The following is a 19,645-nucleotide window of genomic DNA, read 5'->3' on the forward strand; positions in this document are numbered from 1 at the left end:
TTTCCAAAAATGGTACTGTTAATAATCCTGCGGGTACTGAAACCATTAAAAGAACACCCAATAACTTGTTAGGTACTGTACGAAGTATTTGAAATACAAGAAAGAAATGGCATTCATGTGATATTTCCAAAGGAGTAGCAAATGGATCTGCGAGTTCAGCAATCATTGAAGGTTCTAGAATCGCTAAGCCCACGTTACAAGCAATGGTACCAAGAATTACTTCTGGAAAAATATATATAAAAGATCATTGGGGTGGGTTCCCCATAATAATTATGACCCATACCTTTAGCTAATTTAGCTCTTAATATAGGATCGTTCAAGTCAGTTTTTTTGTTATTAGAATAGGTGAATTTTTCTAGATCCATCCCTCAAAGGAACTGGACATGATAAATTTTCATCATCTGGCTCAAGCAAAAGTCAATCGAATCAAATGGATACAAACGGATACTTATAAAATAAATTTATATTCTATATGTTTGAAATAAATCTATATGTTATCCCCACATATATAAATGGTTCCATATGTAAGAAAAAAGTTACCCGATTCCAGGACGAACTAAGTTATAGGCATGAAAGTGTAAGAACTCAATGGGGCCCACCTCCCCTATCTTTGTCTGATTCACGAGGAAGGGTCCCGTTGAATTCTTAATGATCATGATCATAATATTTTGGTCGTATAAATGACAACAAATAGATCACTTTTTCCAATGATTTTTTTGAAAAATGAACTCAATTTCAATTAATTGATTCATAGCATCTGCTCTTCGATAGTATCTATCGATACTTTCAAGGTTAGAAGAAAAAAAGGAATCACTCAATTGGGTGACACAATACAATATATATTTAATATTTCTTTTTTTTTCTATCAACCATATATCAATCAAACTTTTTCTAGACTAGTCTAACCTTACTCGATTTATTTTAGTATTTTCATCAAAGTTTGAAATTATTTTATAAGTTTATCGCCTTGATTCTATTTTATCAAAAAAATCGGTAAGGATTCCTTCTCTTTTTTTTGGTTGTCCATTACTTAGTATATTAATTATACTTATTTCGACTTGTTTTATACTTATTACTTATTCTATTATAAGTAAATCGAAAAAATAAAGGGTTCTAGAAAATTTGGAAAAATCAAAACTAAGAATAGAAATCTTTGACGAACGGGTCTTGGAATTGTTATTATTTCGACACAAGAAAAAGAATTTTACACACCATTTTCTTGTGTCGAAGGCTAGAAAGACGAAGAATACTCCTCATAATTATTTGTTCCCTCATTTATCCTTCCTTTCTATTCTCCACTTACTTATGTTTAGTATCTACTGAAATTGAATTTAGAAAACAAAATCTACTCTGGAACATTTAAATCTGACACTGGCAATAGAAATATAAGTAGACCCCCCAATAGAATCACAATTTCATACCATCTTTATTTATCTTTAAAATAACTTGTTATAAATTCCTTTTATTTCAAAACAAGTTTTAATGAAATTTTCCTTTCATTTTCTCTTACTTGAAAATTGAATAAAAAATTTACTTATTTTTTATTTTTAAATTTTTTAATATTTAAAAATTATTTTTGAAAACTTCTAAAACTCTTTCCCATGTTAGTGGTGTTTTAAGGAGGTATATAAATATTTTTTATTTTATTTTATTTTTATTTACCATTTAAAATTATTTTTGAAAATCTCTAAAGCTGTGCCTCGTGTTAATGGTCTTTTAATGAGACATATAAATATTTTTTTATATTTTATATTTTTAAATTCTTTTAACATTTAAAATTATTTTTGAAAATCTCTAACGGTCGCATATGTTAGTGGTTTTAGAAGCTGAAACTAAACAAGCTTAACTTTTTAAGCTTGTATTTTTATTATAGGCTTAAACTATAAATTCTTATCTAAACTATACTATTTTTTAATATTGATACTTAAATTTTTTTTATCACAAATGGTACTTAAATTACATTTTTTTTAAATTGACACCATCGTTAGTCAAACCGTTGCGTATATTGCAAAAGAGGATTAACCTACAATTTGGTATTTAAACTATACAATTTTTCTATTTTGGTACAAACATTTTTTTTTGTTGTCACAAGTCTTTTCTTTTCTAAATTGATACCTCTATTAGTTTAGTCATTAGTTGAACCATTATATCTATTTAAAAAAAACTAATTAAAAATTGGCATGTGCAAAAAAAAAGACAAAAAAGTATTATTTTTTATTTTATATATATATATTCTTTTTTTCATTCTTCGGAATTAGATTGGTGGTCGAACTAGTCAAGCCACCAGTTCCCAATTTGATCAATTCATCTGGTTTGATTAAATAAATTATTAAAAATCCATAAAAATAAAAAATTCAAAATAGAGAAAAAAAATTAGTTCAATTGGGTTTTTTTAGCTTTGCTCAATTGGTCTGTATTGGTTCACGGGTTAATCGGTTCAACCCCTATCTTTGGACTAATACCACAATCAATTTCAAGTTTAGTCTTGAAAACACTGATTTAGATCGATGAAATAACTATTTCAATCTCGTTATTAGAGCAAGTAGGTGGTGATGTTCAAAAATAGAATTAATCATTGGTCTCTCGACCTCTAAAGGACAAATTTCGAGCATTGCTAATATTGCCAATTTGACTATTGGTTCAATTCCAAAACCATTGATGTCAATATAAATTATTAGTTTATTATATATGAAGTAAAGTTTTATTGTAATGAAATCTTTTAATTATATTTTCAATAAAAGTAATATTTGTTATTGTTAGTTGTTAGTATAAAAATTATAAAAAATTATTATATAACATCAATCGTGTTAAATAATTTTTTTGTTAAAAATATAACATATTACAAGTTATTTATGTTGATTTTTAAAATAACTAAATAGATGAACTTGATTTTAAGAAGTTTGAAAAAAAAACTACATTTTGAGAAAGAAAAGGAAAGAAACGAAAAAGATGCCAGTAAATAAATAAAAAAATAAGGATAAATAATTTGATCAATATATATTTAATGATTTAGGTCAAAAGCTCACTTTTCAATGTAAAATGATAATGGGTGACTCGTTGAGTAAATAGTAAGTACTGAGTTGACATATTTAATGATTTAAATTTATTTTTATCAGTTCAATAATTAAAAATCTTTTTGGATCACATTGAAATCATACCATTAAAGTTCTCACTATAATTACCACCTATATATTTTAGGGAAACTAAAAAAAAAAATTACTATTATAAGCATTTAAGGAAAATTCAACCAACTTATTTGCTTGTTAAATCAATTTTATTGGAATTAAACTTAGGGTGCCCTAAGTAAGCTCCGATCTTACATATTCATGACTACATCAACAAGTCCGATATTATTGTTTCTAATTTAGATTTTATTTCCAATAATCTTGGCAAATTCATAGTGTGGAAGTAGTTTATAATGTTTGAATAAATGAACCGTAAAAATTAAAGAGGTTGTGCACGGTTAAATTCAACTTCATGACTTGTATGATATATCTCTTGACTTGTAAGCTCATGGCGTTAAAGTTAAAAGAAATTTAAATCACACGAAAACAAATTGAAAATAGTAAATTTGGATTGAAATCACAAATTAGTAATGATGATGGTTTGATTCAGCTTATCCATCCAATAGTCAACTATCACAAAGACATACCTCCATTGTTAAACAAGGATTGAATACATCAAACTCCACCCACTAAAAATATGAATTGAAATTGGAAAAAGAAGAGCCCATGAAAACAGAGGATTTCTGCAGTCCAAACATTGAAACCACAACAAAACCAGGGAATTTGTTAATGCAAAAAGGGGATGGATTAGTTTAAGCTTTTTGGTAACCTTAGGTAGTAACGCCATGAATAAAACCATTCCACAAGACATAGTTTTGGCTACAGTTGAGTTTCAGACTGGCACTATTCACATCCTCCTTGCCTTGAATTTGGCTTTGCATGTGACGTCACCTAGATTCCTTTGAAACCATTAATTAGCATGCTTTTTAATTTCCCTTCGTTGGGCGTTGGGACTCCACAACCCAGTCTAACATGCCCTCCAATATTACATTTAACCAGTGCCAAGCATTATAACCTTTAAGCAATGTTGAACTTGATCACCCAAATTTTCACAATTACTGCTAATTACTTAATTCAAACTGCTTCAGTTTTAGGTGTTTCAATCAAGGAGATAGAGCAATCATGTCAACAAAATTTTCTCATTAGAAATGCATTGTACAAAAATACTAGTCAGCTCATTTCAACCTTCCAGCTACCAATTCATATGTTTTCCAATTTTCTAGCCCAACCAAACTTTACAAAATGCTAGATAGCATATTAGTCACAATCATATTCACATCACTAACTATATCCGAAAATGAATGACCCTGGAAAAATTACAAACATTACATGGATTCATTCAATCAATGTTGATGCAGAAGCATCCTTGCCCTCTGTTGAAGTTGAGTCAATGACCTAATACAAGTGCCCTCCTCGCATGTCTTTAAGCGTGTAAGGCTGATCAGTTCCTGAATAAAAACTACCATTTCGTCAAGACTACTTTGCATTGGCAACTTGTCTTCAGATCCCTTGCTTCGGTGTTTCCCGTATACAGCCTCAAATTCTCTAGACTTACTGGCAGCTGTTCGTAATACTGAGTCAGGAAGCCCTGAAATGATTACCAGTCAGGTGACATTCATCATAGCAAATGCTAAAATTTTGCAATTCAGTAGATTCTCTATAAACAAAGATCTAGATAAATACAACAAAATACATCTACATCTTTTTGTCCTAAAGGTTCTTAATAACAGAAGGTATTGATTAATGCACATTTCAATTATCTGAGAATATGAACTAAATTCAAGGAAAATTCAACAAAAAGCTAAATTTTTTCCCAGTAGGTGAGATATGCCCCATGGAATCCTTGATACTATCATACTCTAAACACTCTAAACACCACATCCTTCAATGGACTTCAAAGGTCTTTATAGTTTCAACCCACAGTACACATTATTCAAGTTAATCTCCATATTATATTTATACATATCAAAGCTATAAGTAACATAGAAGCTAATGAGGCCCCATTTCCCACAAATCCACATGTAGATCCTCGGCAAAGAGAAACTAAAGTTACAAATAACCTTACCAGCTATTCGTGCAACATTCACACCGTAACTTTTTGGACAGGCACCAGGAGTCAACCTGTAAAGAAATGTAACTTCTTCAGCTCCTGCAACTCCCTTTCCTACTTGGCACGCCATGTGACAGAGAGAGACCTGTAAAAATTTATTAAAGGCAAATAATAAATAACTTGAGGAAATTGAACAGACGCTAAAATAGCCATGAACCCTGCATTTTACAAATTTTCACTCAACAAATTGGCAGATAAGACTTCAAACTGATGCTGTACAACTCAAAATATCTCATTCACTCTCTTTGCACCTAATATAATTTGCCAATTATAAATGCTATAAACTTCAGTTTAAAAAACATATTATCCAACAGAAAGCAGACACACCTTGGAATTGTTCCTATAGTCCACAGCTAAACGGTGGTAGTGTGTTGAAAACATCCCTCGGCACTGCACCTTGTGTACAAAATGTTCAAGAACCGATTCCCTGTCACAGATATTGAGTAATGAGAAACCGTGACTAAGTCAAAAGTACCAGATAGATATGCAAAGGTGCTTAAATAGGAAAGCAACATACGCAATGGCTTGTCCATCAGAAGTTGATGTTCCACGTCCAAGTTCATCTAATGCCACAAGTGAATGTTGAGTCGCAGAGGACTGCATTAACCATCATGAATATGTTTTCACAGATATTAAAATTTTAGAAATAGCACTTAGCGCATATACAAAGGAAAAGATTAGTTTGGACAAGACTTAAATAATCTGGATAACTGAAATAAATAAAACACTGTTTCTGCTCATGTAGATTGTGAAATTGCAATGGCATGTGCCAGTGAAAACAAACCAAGATGTGAGGGATGACAAGAACAGTTGTGAAGAAATATCAATTACGCCTCTTTTGATTTTTTTAATTTTTGAAAATTCAAAGCAACATAGATGGATGTGAAAACTTTCACATATAAGACATTTGCTGCAATCAGGACATAGACATATAAGGGTTGCTTTAGATCAGAATGAATAAGTTACCAGCATTAATGCAGTTTCTGAAAGCTCTGTTAAAAATGTACTCTGTCCAGCCATAATATGATCTTTGGAACCCATCCGAACAAAGATTCGGTCAACAGGAGATAGTTCAAATTGTTCTGCAGGGACATCAGCCCCTACCTGGGGAAAAGGCAACATTAATGCCAATGAACACAATGAGACACTCTACAATGAGCAAGAAGCAAAAATTTACCTGGGCCAATATCACAGCCAAGCAAACTTGGCGAAGAAGAGTTGATTTTCCACCCATATTAGGACCAGTAAGAAGAATAAAACTTGCATGGCCAGAACCAGCAATACTGATGTCATTGGGGACAAATGCACCCTTGCCTAAAGAATCACTTCTGAGAATAGGATGTCCTAAACCTTTTGCAGAAAAGCACGGCACTTCATTTGAGCATGAAGAGCCCAAGACACGAGGACGACATGTAGGACCTTCATAAAAATCACTTGCTATTGCTAGACTGATCAGTACATCCAGTTCTGCAAAATTAGACCAGTTCAGATAGCTAAGTAAATTAATCTGTATTGCGTTATCTTTTATAATTTCTGTAACTACATGCAGTCTCAGTTCTAAATTAAAGTATTTGGCTAAAATATAAGCATAGATGTATGTATGCACTATATCCAGGGAACAAAAAAAGTTTAAACCTAACCAGCTCTAAAACAAGAAACTACTGGATTAAATTGGCAAAAAAATGATAAATAAATAAACCAAGCTTCAGTGCAGATTGCATAAAAGTGAGCAAGCATACCTGCTGTTGTTGAAACTAGTTGCCTCCATTTATTGTGATCCTTGCAGAATCGTCCAATTAACCTCAGAAGAATGTTCTTAAAAGCCGTCTCCTTTTCAGATTCAGCTAGCGAGAGTTCTCCCAGGAACTTCTTGATAGATGGAGTCCAATACCGGAAGAAGCCCTATGCATGTCAAGTAGGAGGTACACAGCAAAATTATGAGTACTTCATTGTGCAACTCAGGCAACGTACAAAGCAACACACTTATAAAAAGTAAATAACAAGCATAACACATCTGCAGCCTCTGGCTAGATACAAACAGCCTACTTGAAAATTGCAACTGAGGAAAGCGTAACCCATCTGCATAACACATATGACCAAGCAAAAAGCTTGCTTGCAGCTGTTATAATCAATACTTGATAACATGACAGCTTTGTAACAAAAGATATCTACCACCAATTGGATAAATATATCTTAAGTTTAATCCAAAAAGGGGGTCAAACAATGAAAACAAATTACCTTCTTGGATGAACATAACTCATAATCTCGAGGGACACTCCCGCGCAAGCTTTCTGGCACTTCCAATAGATACGAATCTTTTCCAATCGTGACGTAGGTGATCTATAGCAGATATCAAACCAAAGTTTAGTAAAACATTACAAGAACTAAACTACTTATATCATTGGAACCTCCAAGAACTTGTTGTTAACAAAATTCTTACTGATGAATCTCCAAGTAACTTCTGCTGCTCCTTGAGGTGTTTTGTCAAACTAGATTCAATCTCCTTAACTCTTTCACATGCTGAGTCATATTCCAGATCAACTCCCTTGTGAGGTATTATACGTCCAGAATTGTTGGCATCAACCCAATCAAAGGCATCTTTGAAATGCTTAAGAATGGAATTGATATTTGGAAGACCTTTACCTGTGCAGCATTAAAAACATAAGAGGCCAGATATCTTTGAGTAACTATATAAAAGGATATATTTCATATTACCAGTTGTTAACAAATGATGAAGCTGCGTAGATTCCACATTTTTCAGAATAACACTAAGGGAAGAACATGCTTGAACCATTAATTCACAACCTCGTAGTGCTGATATGAATTGCTGAAGTTGCTTCTTTGCCGCATCTTCATATAAAACAACTGTATGTGCATTTCTTCCATTAGCCTCACTGCATTCAAGCACAACAACAGTTTAAATATTATTAAGGAACGCTCAATATATTCCCCATACCAGGTGAATGGGATACACATGAACGAGCTGCATTTTCATCCAAGGTTTACCTGCTAGCAAAGATCCGTGCAAGTAGCCTCTCCATGTCAGGAAGCCTGGACAATGCCTTTCGAAATTCAAGTGCATATGATAGACTTTCACCCTAGATAGAAGAAAGGACAACATTATACACAAAGCAGTAAAAATCAGCAAAAGAGACACTCTGATGAAGACCTAACACTAATCAAAGCAAGGATTAATGGAATGCTTGAAAGTTGTGTAATTAGTTATTCAGACAAATTCAACTGAATGCTTGAATCAATGTTTGCAAGATGTAAGTCACAACTATAATGGAAAACTCACCTTTAGGCCTGCTACAGCATCTTGCCGTTCCTTAATCAAATCAGTATGATATAATGGTCTAGCAAGCCATGTTCTTAGCAACCTTTTCCCGAATGCTGTTACACAGTGATTTAATTGTGCATAGAGCGTCCTATGCATATAAAAGAACAGACTAAGCATAAGACTGGCACTTGCAAGTAAAACAATTAAGAAAAACCTACAAGACACACATACCCAGAAGAGTCTCCATTTCCGCTGTTTTCAAAGATCTCAAGATTCTCAAGGGCAGCAGCATCAAGAAGCATATAAGGTGTTTGCGCAATGCTACTGAAGCCAGAGGATGGAAGCAACTCAAACTTTGCAAATCTAAGTAATGTCACATCTAGAAAAGCCTGTTTTAGGTAATAAAGAGTGCCTCCAAGAGCTGAGAGTGCTAGGCTTCCATTAACACCAGCTCTGAGTAGACTGGAAAGGATAGCTGGAAGGCAGCCCAACTCATCATCCTCGTAAGTATTAGCAGCACCTGTACCCACATCAACAGATCCAGCAGCTGATTGATCATTAATACACTTGTAGATAGTTTTGACTTCATGAACAGTTTTGTCTGCATCCCAAAACTCTGCAGTAGGGACCAATTCATTTACCAAGGGAGTCCTTGTATGTCTCAGCATTGCCCTCTCAGTTTCAAGACTGAGCAAGTTAGTGGGTTTTATAATTTCTACTGGCCTTAGCTCAGCCAATAGACAACACAATGCACTGCACTCAGAATCATCCTCAAACTGGAAAATGGAAGCAAGAGAGTATATCAGTTCTTTTCAACTTAAAAAAAAACAAACAAGAGACAATCAGAAAAAGTAAATCTCATTGGATAAGGACACATACTATTCAGAGGAATAAGACTAATGATCAGATTTGAACAAAGAAAGGATAAATATTAAGCAATTATCATGCAAGGAACAATCCCCACCTGTCCAATAATAATCCTGCTAGTTGCAACATCAACAGCACACATGCCAAAAACCCGCTTCTCATTCGGGTTTGTTGAACTTTGACAGCTTTCAGTCACTGCCATGAGGTAAGAAGGGTCAGGATTTGATGACAGCATTTCTCCATCAGTTAGGGTTCCTCTGGTAACCACAGCACATATTTCACGCTTGACAACCTAAACATATTGAAAAACATCAATAAGTTATATAGCTCCATATCATCCCATACAATTAACAAATTATGGAAAAGAATTCTAAAAAGCATACTAGAAAACAATGGATATAAGGTTAATAAAATGACAGAAACAAGCCATCATATGACCTGGCTAGAATCCAGATGGAAATGGTTAATGGTCCTCAGCATCACATCTAAGAATACTTGTACATTTAAAAATGCTATTAGGACCATGACAATTAGATATTTGACAACAGTAAAAATCAACACAAAAAAATGCATGGAGAAAAGCATACTTATTAAATTGCCAATCTGGGGGAAAAGTAAAATATGGAAAACCAATAAAAATAGAGCCGATCTTCTGTAGTATCATGCATAGTACAACATACCTTATCCTTGGCACCTTTCTCTTTCCGACGAAGCTCCAGTTGTTCAGGAGTTTCCGTTTGCTCTACTACAAGAACTCGATAACCCTGTTCCGTCAATAAAATAAAGTAAACTTTCCTCCATAGAACAGATTGTGCTTATCAAAAAGATCTAACCATGGCAAAACACGCATGGAAACTACAACTTGGAATAAAAGCACATCAGACAAACCTTTCGAGCTAATTTCTCCACATTCATAGAGAAATTCTTCTCAGGAAATCCACAGTGAGGTTGTTCCCCCTAAAATCGACAGTAAATGTAAGAGGAATAGTGAAAAAAATAAGACCAAGAAAAAGGAGACAGTTTATAAACAAGGGGCTTCTGCCTTATTTTCTATCTTTCTCCTGGCTGTGAAGATGGCCTAAGATAAGATAAAAAAAAAAGGCAATCCACAAATAAATAAATAAAATCAGTTTGAGACTTTGAGTTGAAAGAACTTGGATAGGACCATACCTTCATGTATTGCAAATTCAGTTCTTTTGCCCCAATATGTGCATCCATTTCAAAAAGTTCATAAAATTTACCCATCTGCTTCAACAACAATGATGTGTCAAATGACTTTAAAATTAATGGCAACAATAAATCAGGGCAGACCATGACATGCCTTAAAAAATAGAACTTTGTCCATATGTTTTGACTTAAACTCCCACCATTGCCTCTGCATGATAGCATGGGTCAACCTACAAATGTCAAGGAAAAAAGCATCTCAAAGTACTTGAGAATCAAATGCCCTTACCTGGCAACCTGATAGGCTCTTTAAGAAACCAGGAGGCAAGTATAAAGTCTTTGGATTGTAGTTTGCATCTCCAGGACGCTTCCTATTTGCATCTCTACGCACCTCACTTTAAGACAAAGAAAAAGAAAAAAAATAAGTATAAAAATACATGGTATTGGATAATAAAAATACATGGTATTGGATATTTACATCAGAACTAACAACATGCCTCAATATCCAAAGAAATTACCTGTATGGCAATGCCATAAGCTCACATTTACTAAATAATTGGTAATCTAATAGTTCAGATGGCAGGTGTACCAGTTAGTTCAAGATGCCAGATGGCAGAATTAGTAAAATATTGTAATTTAAAGAAAGCCTGGATGCACGTTTTCAAATCCTCAAGATGCAGTAATTTAAAGAAAGCTAGATGCCGTCAACTTATATTTTTATGGAATCAATGTTACAGAAGGAAAATTAAAAGAATGAAGCAAGAATTTACAGTCCAAGGAAGTGCAACTTCTCCGCTTCACGCTTCCCAAACCTCTCTAACTCATCAACCACCAAAGCCTTGTCAGCAGTAGATGCCTTATCAGCTGCAGCAAAACATGCTCATATTCAGACCTCAAACCATCCGTTCGGGTAAATTACACAAGAACAAGACAGACAGGAACATAATCTGCTATATATCCAATACTTTGAACGACATGCTAGTTAAAATATGCCAGAGCAGAGTAAATTTCCATGTAAGTTGCAGCAATAACAAATGAACTACATAGTTAGAACATAAATAGAGGGACATTGATAAAAAGAGGAAGAAAAAGAATCCTCTTAGAGGTGATAATTTAAGGAAAATAAATAACGAAACATTCAATATAAGAGGAATACTTATTTTTCAAGGAGAAAGGAATTTGGTTATCTAATTTCCCATTTCAAAAACAACTAAAAAAGAGTGGCACACAAAAAACAACGTTACTTACTTTCAATCTTCTTCACCGGTTCCACCGAAGGCACCTTAAACTCTTCCTTAGTACTAACATTCGCACTGGTCTTACTCTTTTTACCGGACTCCGGTTTTGCAACGCCATTCGCCTTCCGTTTCTTTGATTCAGTCTTTCCACCGCCCTTTCTTTTCGATGTTTTCATTCCCACCTCCTCTTCCCCCAATTCTTCTTCCTCCTCTTTCTCATCCTCCAAATCCATATCTTCCTCATCAGCATCCTCGCTCACTTCCTTCTCGGCGTTCTTCCCCCAATCTTCATCACTGGAATCATCATCGTCGCTCTTTTCGTTCGCACTATCCGCCACGTCATCATCCTCATCGTCAATCACCACTTTCTTAAAACCCAAAGAACCCCCTCGCCGCAACCGCTTAAACCTTCCCGTGGTTTCTTCAACCCACTCAATCTTCTCCTTCCCCAAATCCAACTCCTCTTCCTCAGAATCATCATACTGAATCAAATGCTTGCCCGAGACCTTCTCGAAAGACTTGACAACGCCCTCATACCACGCCTTATCCAAGGGCCAGTAAACCCTTAGCCTCTTGTCAACCACTTCATCGCCAAACGTTATGTTGAGGGGAGAAGAGGGAGTGGGGGCAGGCGATTGGCCAATGACAAGGAGAGGCTTTTTGAGCTTGGGTTCCCCAGGGGAGGGAGTAGTAGGTATGGGACTTCTACTTGGATTAGGTTTAGGGCCAGGGATAGGGTTGAGTTTAGAGGTATGTTTGGCAAGAGGAGGAGGCGATGGAGATGGGGAAGAAGAGTTTTTCTTGGAGAAGAAGGAAGTAATCTGGCTCTGTTGATTAACGAGGGGTGATCTGCCATTGCTTTGACGACGCGACGGTGCCATTTTTACCGATTAATGATTAAAAATTGAGAGGCGGATGGGAGGGAAGTTTGGAAGGTGAAGTGTGATCACTTTTCTGTCGAAACGGAAGTGTAGAAATAAGGGAAGAAAATAAAGAGTGAAAGATGGCGGGATATGCCGGGAAAATGTCCTCAACGGGATTTTCTTTGGCGGGAATTCCACCAAATTTGCTGGCCAGTGTGTGTGCTCTCTGAACTGTAAATCACACCCGCACTCTCTCTCCATTTCTTAATTTTATTTATAATTTTTGAAAAAAACAAACGGGCCAAAATTATTCAGAATTAGGCCCTCAAAACCCGAACATATGGGCCTAGCGGTAAATTATTAAAAAATCATAAAATTAGTTCAGCCAATCTTGAAAAATTCACTCAAAAACCATTTAGGAGTCAGGGAAGATAGATTGTGGGATTCGCCTGATGGACGGTGCAAGATCAACACTGATGGTGCAGTATGTATAGGTTCAAGTGCTGTGACAACAGGTGGCGTCATTAGAGATGTCAGGGAAGATGTATTGTGGGATTTTCTAAAGTTATCAGAGTATGGTCTACTTTAGAAGCTGAGCTGTGGGGAGCGCTTGAAGGCTTGCGTCCTGCTTGGGAGACTGGTTTGCAAGGGTGATATTAGTAAATAACGTTGCTGTTGTCCAGATGGTTAATGGGGAGGACCGGAAATTGCATCATGAGCTGGTGGTACGAGTAAAAAATATGCATCGTCGGACATGGGAGGTTAAAGTCCAGCATGTTTACCGAGAGGGTAATGCTGTAGCAGTTCATATGGCAGCATTAGCACGAGGATATGGAATGGATTTACAGATATACCGATCACCACCAGTAGAGCTTATGAAGTTGGTGACTGAATAAGGGTAATTGCTAGTCTATTACTCTCTTATTCTACCAAAACAAAAACAATGTTAATCGTCTGTCCGGACGGACCGGTATTTTAGGTGGTTCCAACAACCATGGAATTTTGAGAATGATGATGATAATATAAAAGAATTAAAAGAAAAAAAAACATTTTGTTTTTACTGAAATTGCCTCTATTTTTTTAATTAGAAATTACCAATTATTAAAAGTAAGAAAAAGGGGCTAATTATGGGACTATTTCTAAAATCGCTACGCTCTTCTGCTACTGTAACATGAGGCATGGGGCACGGAGGCTACGGAAATGCTTTAAGAACAGGTATGGAGCCTCATCTTGGTAAAATATCCGTTGAATGCAAAAGAACTGATTCTATGTTCCATACCCAGAAATGGAACAATGTTTTGACTGATTCTATGTGAGCTTCGTACAATATGTATCATGCACAAGCACGGTTGATTTTAAGGATAATAATAAAATTATAGAATCCCAGAATTACAAAACACATTTTAATTAAATAAATAAATTTATCCGATGCAGAACAACTCGAAAATTATGCGAATCATTTCAAATGTAACTGTTTTCCAACACAATGCTAAAAGTGGTTGATTCATATAGAACACCAGAGATTGGAGAAGTTAATAAAGTAGAAGAATTCCATACCTCTTTTGGGGTTCTATGGAGCAATCAATATTAGTACTAACTAATTCATCTTTGTTTCTTTAGACTAGACATTAGGCTTCTTAGGTACTTCATCGTCTTGGGATGAGCATTCAACTAATTCATCAGGGACATGGTTGGGAACATTGTGTTTGGTAATGAATTCCTTCAATATGCTCTTCCTTCTTCCATTGAAAGATGGACCCTCTTTTGCATTCACGGTATAAAATTCAACTGAAGCTTTAACCTGGGGTTAACTGCCTCCATCACCACAATCTCTACAAATTTTGTAGGCAATTATAAAGCTAGAACTTACCCATGTCAAACACAAATTCCGACCCCATATTCATGCAATCCAGATAATTCATGTTGGATACACACTCACACACCTAAAGTACAGGTGACATAGCTGAATACTACTTCTGAGCTCTCATGTTCATCATAGGAGATAACCAGTCAAATAGTGACACATAGAAGAGCATGAATGCATGTAATGCGTACAGCTTGGTTAGATGATAATACTTTCCAACAAACAAAATAAATACATTCTCAATTAAGTTAACCTGATAAAAACAAATAAGCCAAAACAAAATTGGATACCCCTATTGCCTAAGGAAGATGAACAAAACCGTTTATCAAAAGAAAAAGCATGGTTGCATCAAGAGAAGTGTATGCCAGCCTTGTTGAACATAGAGAGTAAGGTTAAAAAGCTTTCCTGACTAAGCTTGGATGCTCTCTGCTCCTCAAATTTTCCTTCCTTCAACACACTTATAACCTTATTTTTAAACTCAGACACTTCTCCTTCTCCTTCTGCTTCATCACATTCCATATCCATGTCATCATCCATTCCATCATCCATTTCCATACTCTCATTGCCTAATCTTGCAATCTCCATATCATCATTCCCACTCAAAGAAACATTTTGTGAGCCTTGCAGCGCCTGCAAGGTCTTATAGTTCTTCTCCAAGAGTGACAGTACGTTTTTCTGCTTGAAAATGGAACCCAGTGTCTTATTCTTCCTTATGAAACAAATCCTTATAAACCCATCCCACTCCTTATGATTCACTTCAGGGCGTGGTTTCCTCGGCTCGATCCTTACGACAGAAGAATCAACCTTAGGTGGAGGCCGGAAATTGTTCTTCCCAACTTTGAGGAGATGGGAAACCCGAGCATAAAATTGGGTATTGACGGAAAGCCGGCAGTAAAGATTATCACCAGGCTGAGCAACGAGTCGCATTGCGAATTCTCTCTGGAACATAATAATAGAACACCTGAAAGCAGGCTGATGAAACAGTAACTTGAATGTAAGAGGAGAAGATATTTGATACGGAATATTCGCCACACATATATCAAAATAGGGCAAATCCGTCTTCAGAACATCACCTTGAATAACCTGAAAAAAAATTCAGCATTTTATACAACATTGTCAAATCCCCAATTCTAGAACATTCAAATTCATCAGGTAATTGACTATTAAAGCTCCTAAAAGTTGAGATTTGGTCAATTTTTTTTATAAAAAAAAAAGAAGGGATACCTTTAAGCGACTAGAGAAACGGGTGCCTTGAAAGCGGCGTTGAAGTTCGAGGACCATACGAGGATCGAGTTCGACGGCGATGACCATTTTGCCGGCTTCAAGAAGCTTCTTGGTAAGGTTACCAGTACCGGGACCGATTTCGAGGATGGTATCGGTGGGTTTGATGCCGGCCTTTTGGACAATAGCGTCGACCAACAAAGGGTTCTTAAGGATGTGCTGGCCTTTGGATTTGTGGAAAGTGACACCACCTTGGTAGTGATTGGAGGGGGCTCTCGGCCCTTTTTGCTTATCTTTCTTCATCTTCCCTCCCGCCATCACAAATATCACCTATGAATGTAAATTGATTCGCAGAGGCAAGAGTGGGGAATCACTCAAATCAGTACGAAACTCGATTTTTAGGGTTTTTGAGTTTATGACTGCAAATATATCTTTTATTAAAAATATAAACTACAAATCTAGAGCTAGGGTTTTGGTTGGCGCAGGCCCGCTCTATTAGCCTATTAGGCTTGCAATTGGCCCCGATAGAGTAATGAATGTGAAATATTAGCTATAATTACCGGCTAAATTCGCGGAATATGTCAAATTTTAAAAGAATATATATGAAATTATTGTTTGAAATTTTTTATTATTAAATATCAAAATTATCCCATCTAATTTATATTATGATAAATTATAAAAATAGTCACTTTTATTTATCTCAGATTATATTTTAATCACTTATGTTTGAAATGTTACGTTTTAGCCATTTACGTTATCGTTTTATTACGAAGTGGTCACTCTACCGTTAAGCTTTGTTACCTCCCTAATAGCAATCCTACATAACATCCTAAATAGGTTTTAAATGCCAACTTGGACGTTTTACGTGGCAGTTCAAATTAAATTTATTTAATTAAAAACATAATTTAATCCCAACAACTAGGCATCCAAGTTGGCATTTAATATCCATTTGGATTGCCACATAGCACTATTGTTAGAAAGGTAACAGAGTTTAATGGTAGAGTGATCACTTCGTAACAAAACGATAACGTAAGTGACTAAAACGTAATACTTCAAACATAAGTGACTAAAATGTAAATTGAGACAAACAAATGTGACTATTTTTGTAGTTTACCCTTTATATTAAGCATATATGGTAAATTATTTTCTGATTAAATTACCAAAAAATACCAATTTTTTTTCAAAATTACCGAAATAGGCTAATTTTTGGAATATTTACAGGTATGGGTCGACTAGAAGCGTTTTACGTCCAACGGATACTTTTCCAACGGCTATTTTAAATAGTCATTACCCCCAACGAAAAAAAAACTATAAATACTCATTTCTCATAAAATTCTATCAAATTCTCAAACCACCCTAAAAAAATCTAAATTATATTTTCTATTAATTTTTTATTAATACTTTCTGAAAATACTTTTTTTAAATTAATTTGTGTTCTATATAATTAGCAATGGTCGATTCTCTAATCTATCATGATGACAATCACATTTTCGTCATTCAATTGCAAATGGTAAGAATATTTTTTAATAAATTTCAATTTTGTTTTTTTTTATTTCATTATTATATATTAACTTAATATTTTGTATATTTTTTACGTAAGTAGGCGGAAGATCCCATTTTACAATGCTATATTCGTAATTTACCCGATCTTCCATCACCGTTAATTGAAACATACTTGAGGGAAGCCGATTTTTGGCATGTGGCCCTTGTAGGACGGGTGTGTAAGTTGGACCCGAAACTCGTAAGCGCGTTGGTGGAGAGGTGGAGACCTGAGATGCACACATTCAATCTTCCATGCGGCAAGTGTATTATCACTCTGGAGGACATTCATTTATAGTTGGGGTTACTTGTGGATGGGTCAATTATCACCGGGTCTATTCAATCTGATGATTGGCGAGGCGTATGTGGTGAACTTTTGGGCCGGTTCCGGAGACGATTTACGTGTTGGATCGCCGAAAATTTAATAATCGGCGACCCTAACCACGGGTCCATGTGTGAGGAACGAATTGGGGTGAAAAAGGGTTACGAAATTACCTAATGTTTGTTCTGAGTAGACAGCAACTTCTCAACAATGTGTAGTCTGATCTACAATCGAACCAAGCCGCAATCTATCGAGACTCCGACCTCTACGTAATCCACCCAGTTGACTACGAAATGAAGAAATCCCCAAAACGGTTTTGAAAGTAATTTTTCTTTGACGGCTGCTAGACCAAAAACAAAGAAAAACGGGATTCTAATATCCTATTATTTTAGGGTTTTTAGGAATTAAATAAATATAATAATATTTTAAACCGAAAATTATAATTACATTAATTATAATATAATTTCGGTAAACCGTATATTTATTTGAATTCATATGCTAACCAAATTCATGTCCTCATTATGCGTACAACAAACTTGTACATAATGTGTTGGAAATTTGATTACCGAATTAAATTAATTCTATAATTAATTTAATTCAAGCGAAACCCAAAAATAATACCAACTATGGTTTATTCCGTTCATTTCAATTATAGGGTGTGACCCTGTAGGTTCCTGTAACGTTAGCAGTAATACTAGAACGATTCCAATGTTACAAACAATGAGTGGCATCTAGCAATGCATCATTGCTACCTAAGTCACAAGAGATCATGATTCGACATAACCTTTTTTTTATGATTAACCTTTTATGCAATAATTCTTAAGTCCTTTATCTCTGGATTGGACACAAGTCATGGAATAGTCACACTTGTATAGTCCATTCCATGTTCCTTGATACCTTAAGCAGACTACAATATACAAATAAATATGACATCTCATATCAACTTATTTGAGCATGGCCATGCATTTCTAGTCTCACTTAATCAAGTGGCCCAAGATATTACTCCCATTATGTAGGAGGGACTTATTCTATATCGACCAACCATATCCCTCTACATCGATTGTGGTATATTCAACATCAGCCTTTATAGAACAACCAGTTACGATGTACGTTTGACTGTATCAAAATATACTACTCACGATGTTGGGATTATGATGATCTCAAGTCTGAGGATCATATACATATTAATCACTATGAGTAATGTCGTGACAATTACATAATAATCCAAGAAACATACTCATAATGGGTCAATCCAATATGTTGTTCTCTAACACACATATTCATGCATCGATTCTGACATTCCATATCAATGATAACTCTTTATCATCAATCAACTACATGTTAGTCTTAATGCATTATCGTTTTCCTATCTAACAATAATACTTGACTAAGGATCTTTTAAGAATAATCATATTATTCTTAGGACATTATTATAAAACAGTTTATTTATACACACAGAAAAGAAACTGAAATAATAATGGTAACGCCTTATATTAATAAACATGATAAATCAAGTATGTTATTACAACCATCCCATGATTGATCTTTGGGCATACTCTAACATTACGGAGGTTGGATCGAAATGGCTTGGTCACGAAAAACTTTCACAGCGCTAGATAGAGGTGTTCAGTCGGTTAACCGACCCGAAATTGTTAAAACCGAATTAACCAACCTCCCAAATTTTTTAACCGTTAACCGAACCAAATTTTTTTTAAAATAATTAACCGAACCGAAATTTTTTTCGGTTAATAAGGTCGGTTAACTGAATTAACTGAAAAATATGTGTTGTTCATTTTTGGTTAAAAATTACCCGAATTACCCGACTTACCCGACTTACCCGAATTACCCAAATTACTCGAATTACCCAAAAATTACCCAAATTACCCGAATTACCCACAAATTACCCGAATTACCCGAATTAAATCACTACATAATTAAAAGCATTACATAAATCTTTAAATCACTACATAATTAAAACTATTACATAAGTTTTTGAATCACTACATAATTAAAAACATTACATAAGTCTTGAATTAACACATAATTGACATTTAAGTTTTTAATATTCTCCATTTATATCCATTTCATCTCTCCAAAATATCTCCATTTGCA

The 19,645-nt window shown here is 35.0% G+C and overlaps 2 protein-coding genes across 3 annotated transcripts; both read right to left on the reverse strand.

Moving 5' to 3' along the window:
• Positions 1-4,190: 4,190 nt before the first annotated feature.
• Positions 4,191-12,844, reverse strand: LOC107954361 (DNA mismatch repair protein MSH6). Of its 2 annotated transcripts, XM_016889896.2 has the most exons (21): positions 11,735-12,844; positions 11,257-11,350; positions 10,776-10,881; positions 10,644-10,697; positions 10,493-10,567; positions 10,211-10,279; positions 10,003-10,086; positions 9,420-9,614; positions 8,687-9,231; positions 8,474-8,603; positions 8,182-8,273; positions 7,891-8,069; positions 7,616-7,818; positions 7,414-7,515; positions 6,915-7,077; positions 6,353-6,642; positions 6,142-6,279; positions 5,693-5,772; positions 5,503-5,602; positions 5,131-5,260; positions 4,191-4,653 (listed from the first exon to the last, which is right to left on the reverse strand). In XM_016889896.2, exons 1-21 carry the CDS (start codon positions 12,603-12,605, stop codon positions 4,409-4,411), a joined length of 3,945 nt encoding a protein of 1,314 aa, XP_016745385.2. In that variant the 5' UTR covers positions 12,606-12,844; the 3' UTR covers positions 4,191-4,408. The 2 variants fall into 2 exon arrangements, with proteins under 2 accessions (XP_016745385.2, XP_016745386.2); XM_016889897.2 differs by lacking the exon at positions 10,644-10,697.
• A 1,172-nt stretch (positions 12,845-14,016) lies between these two features.
• Positions 14,017-16,196, reverse strand: LOC107954362 (ribosomal RNA small subunit methyltransferase). The gene is made up of 2 exons (XM_016889898.2): positions 15,676-16,196; positions 14,017-15,534 (listed from the first exon to the last, which is right to left on the reverse strand). The coding sequence occupies exons 1-2, from the start codon at positions 15,988-15,990 to the stop codon at positions 14,800-14,802; spliced, it is 1,050 nt and encodes a 349-aa protein (XP_016745387.1). The 5' UTR covers positions 15,991-16,196; the 3' UTR covers positions 14,017-14,799.
• Between the last annotated feature and the right edge of the window lie 3,449 nt (positions 16,197-19,645).

Source organism: Gossypium hirsutum, chromosome D07 (genome assembly GCF_007990345.1).
Source record: "Gossypium hirsutum isolate 1008001.06 chromosome D07, Gossypium_hirsutum_v2.1, whole genome shotgun sequence".
NCBI classification, from domain to species: Eukaryota; Viridiplantae; Streptophyta; class Magnoliopsida; order Malvales; family Malvaceae; genus Gossypium; species Gossypium hirsutum.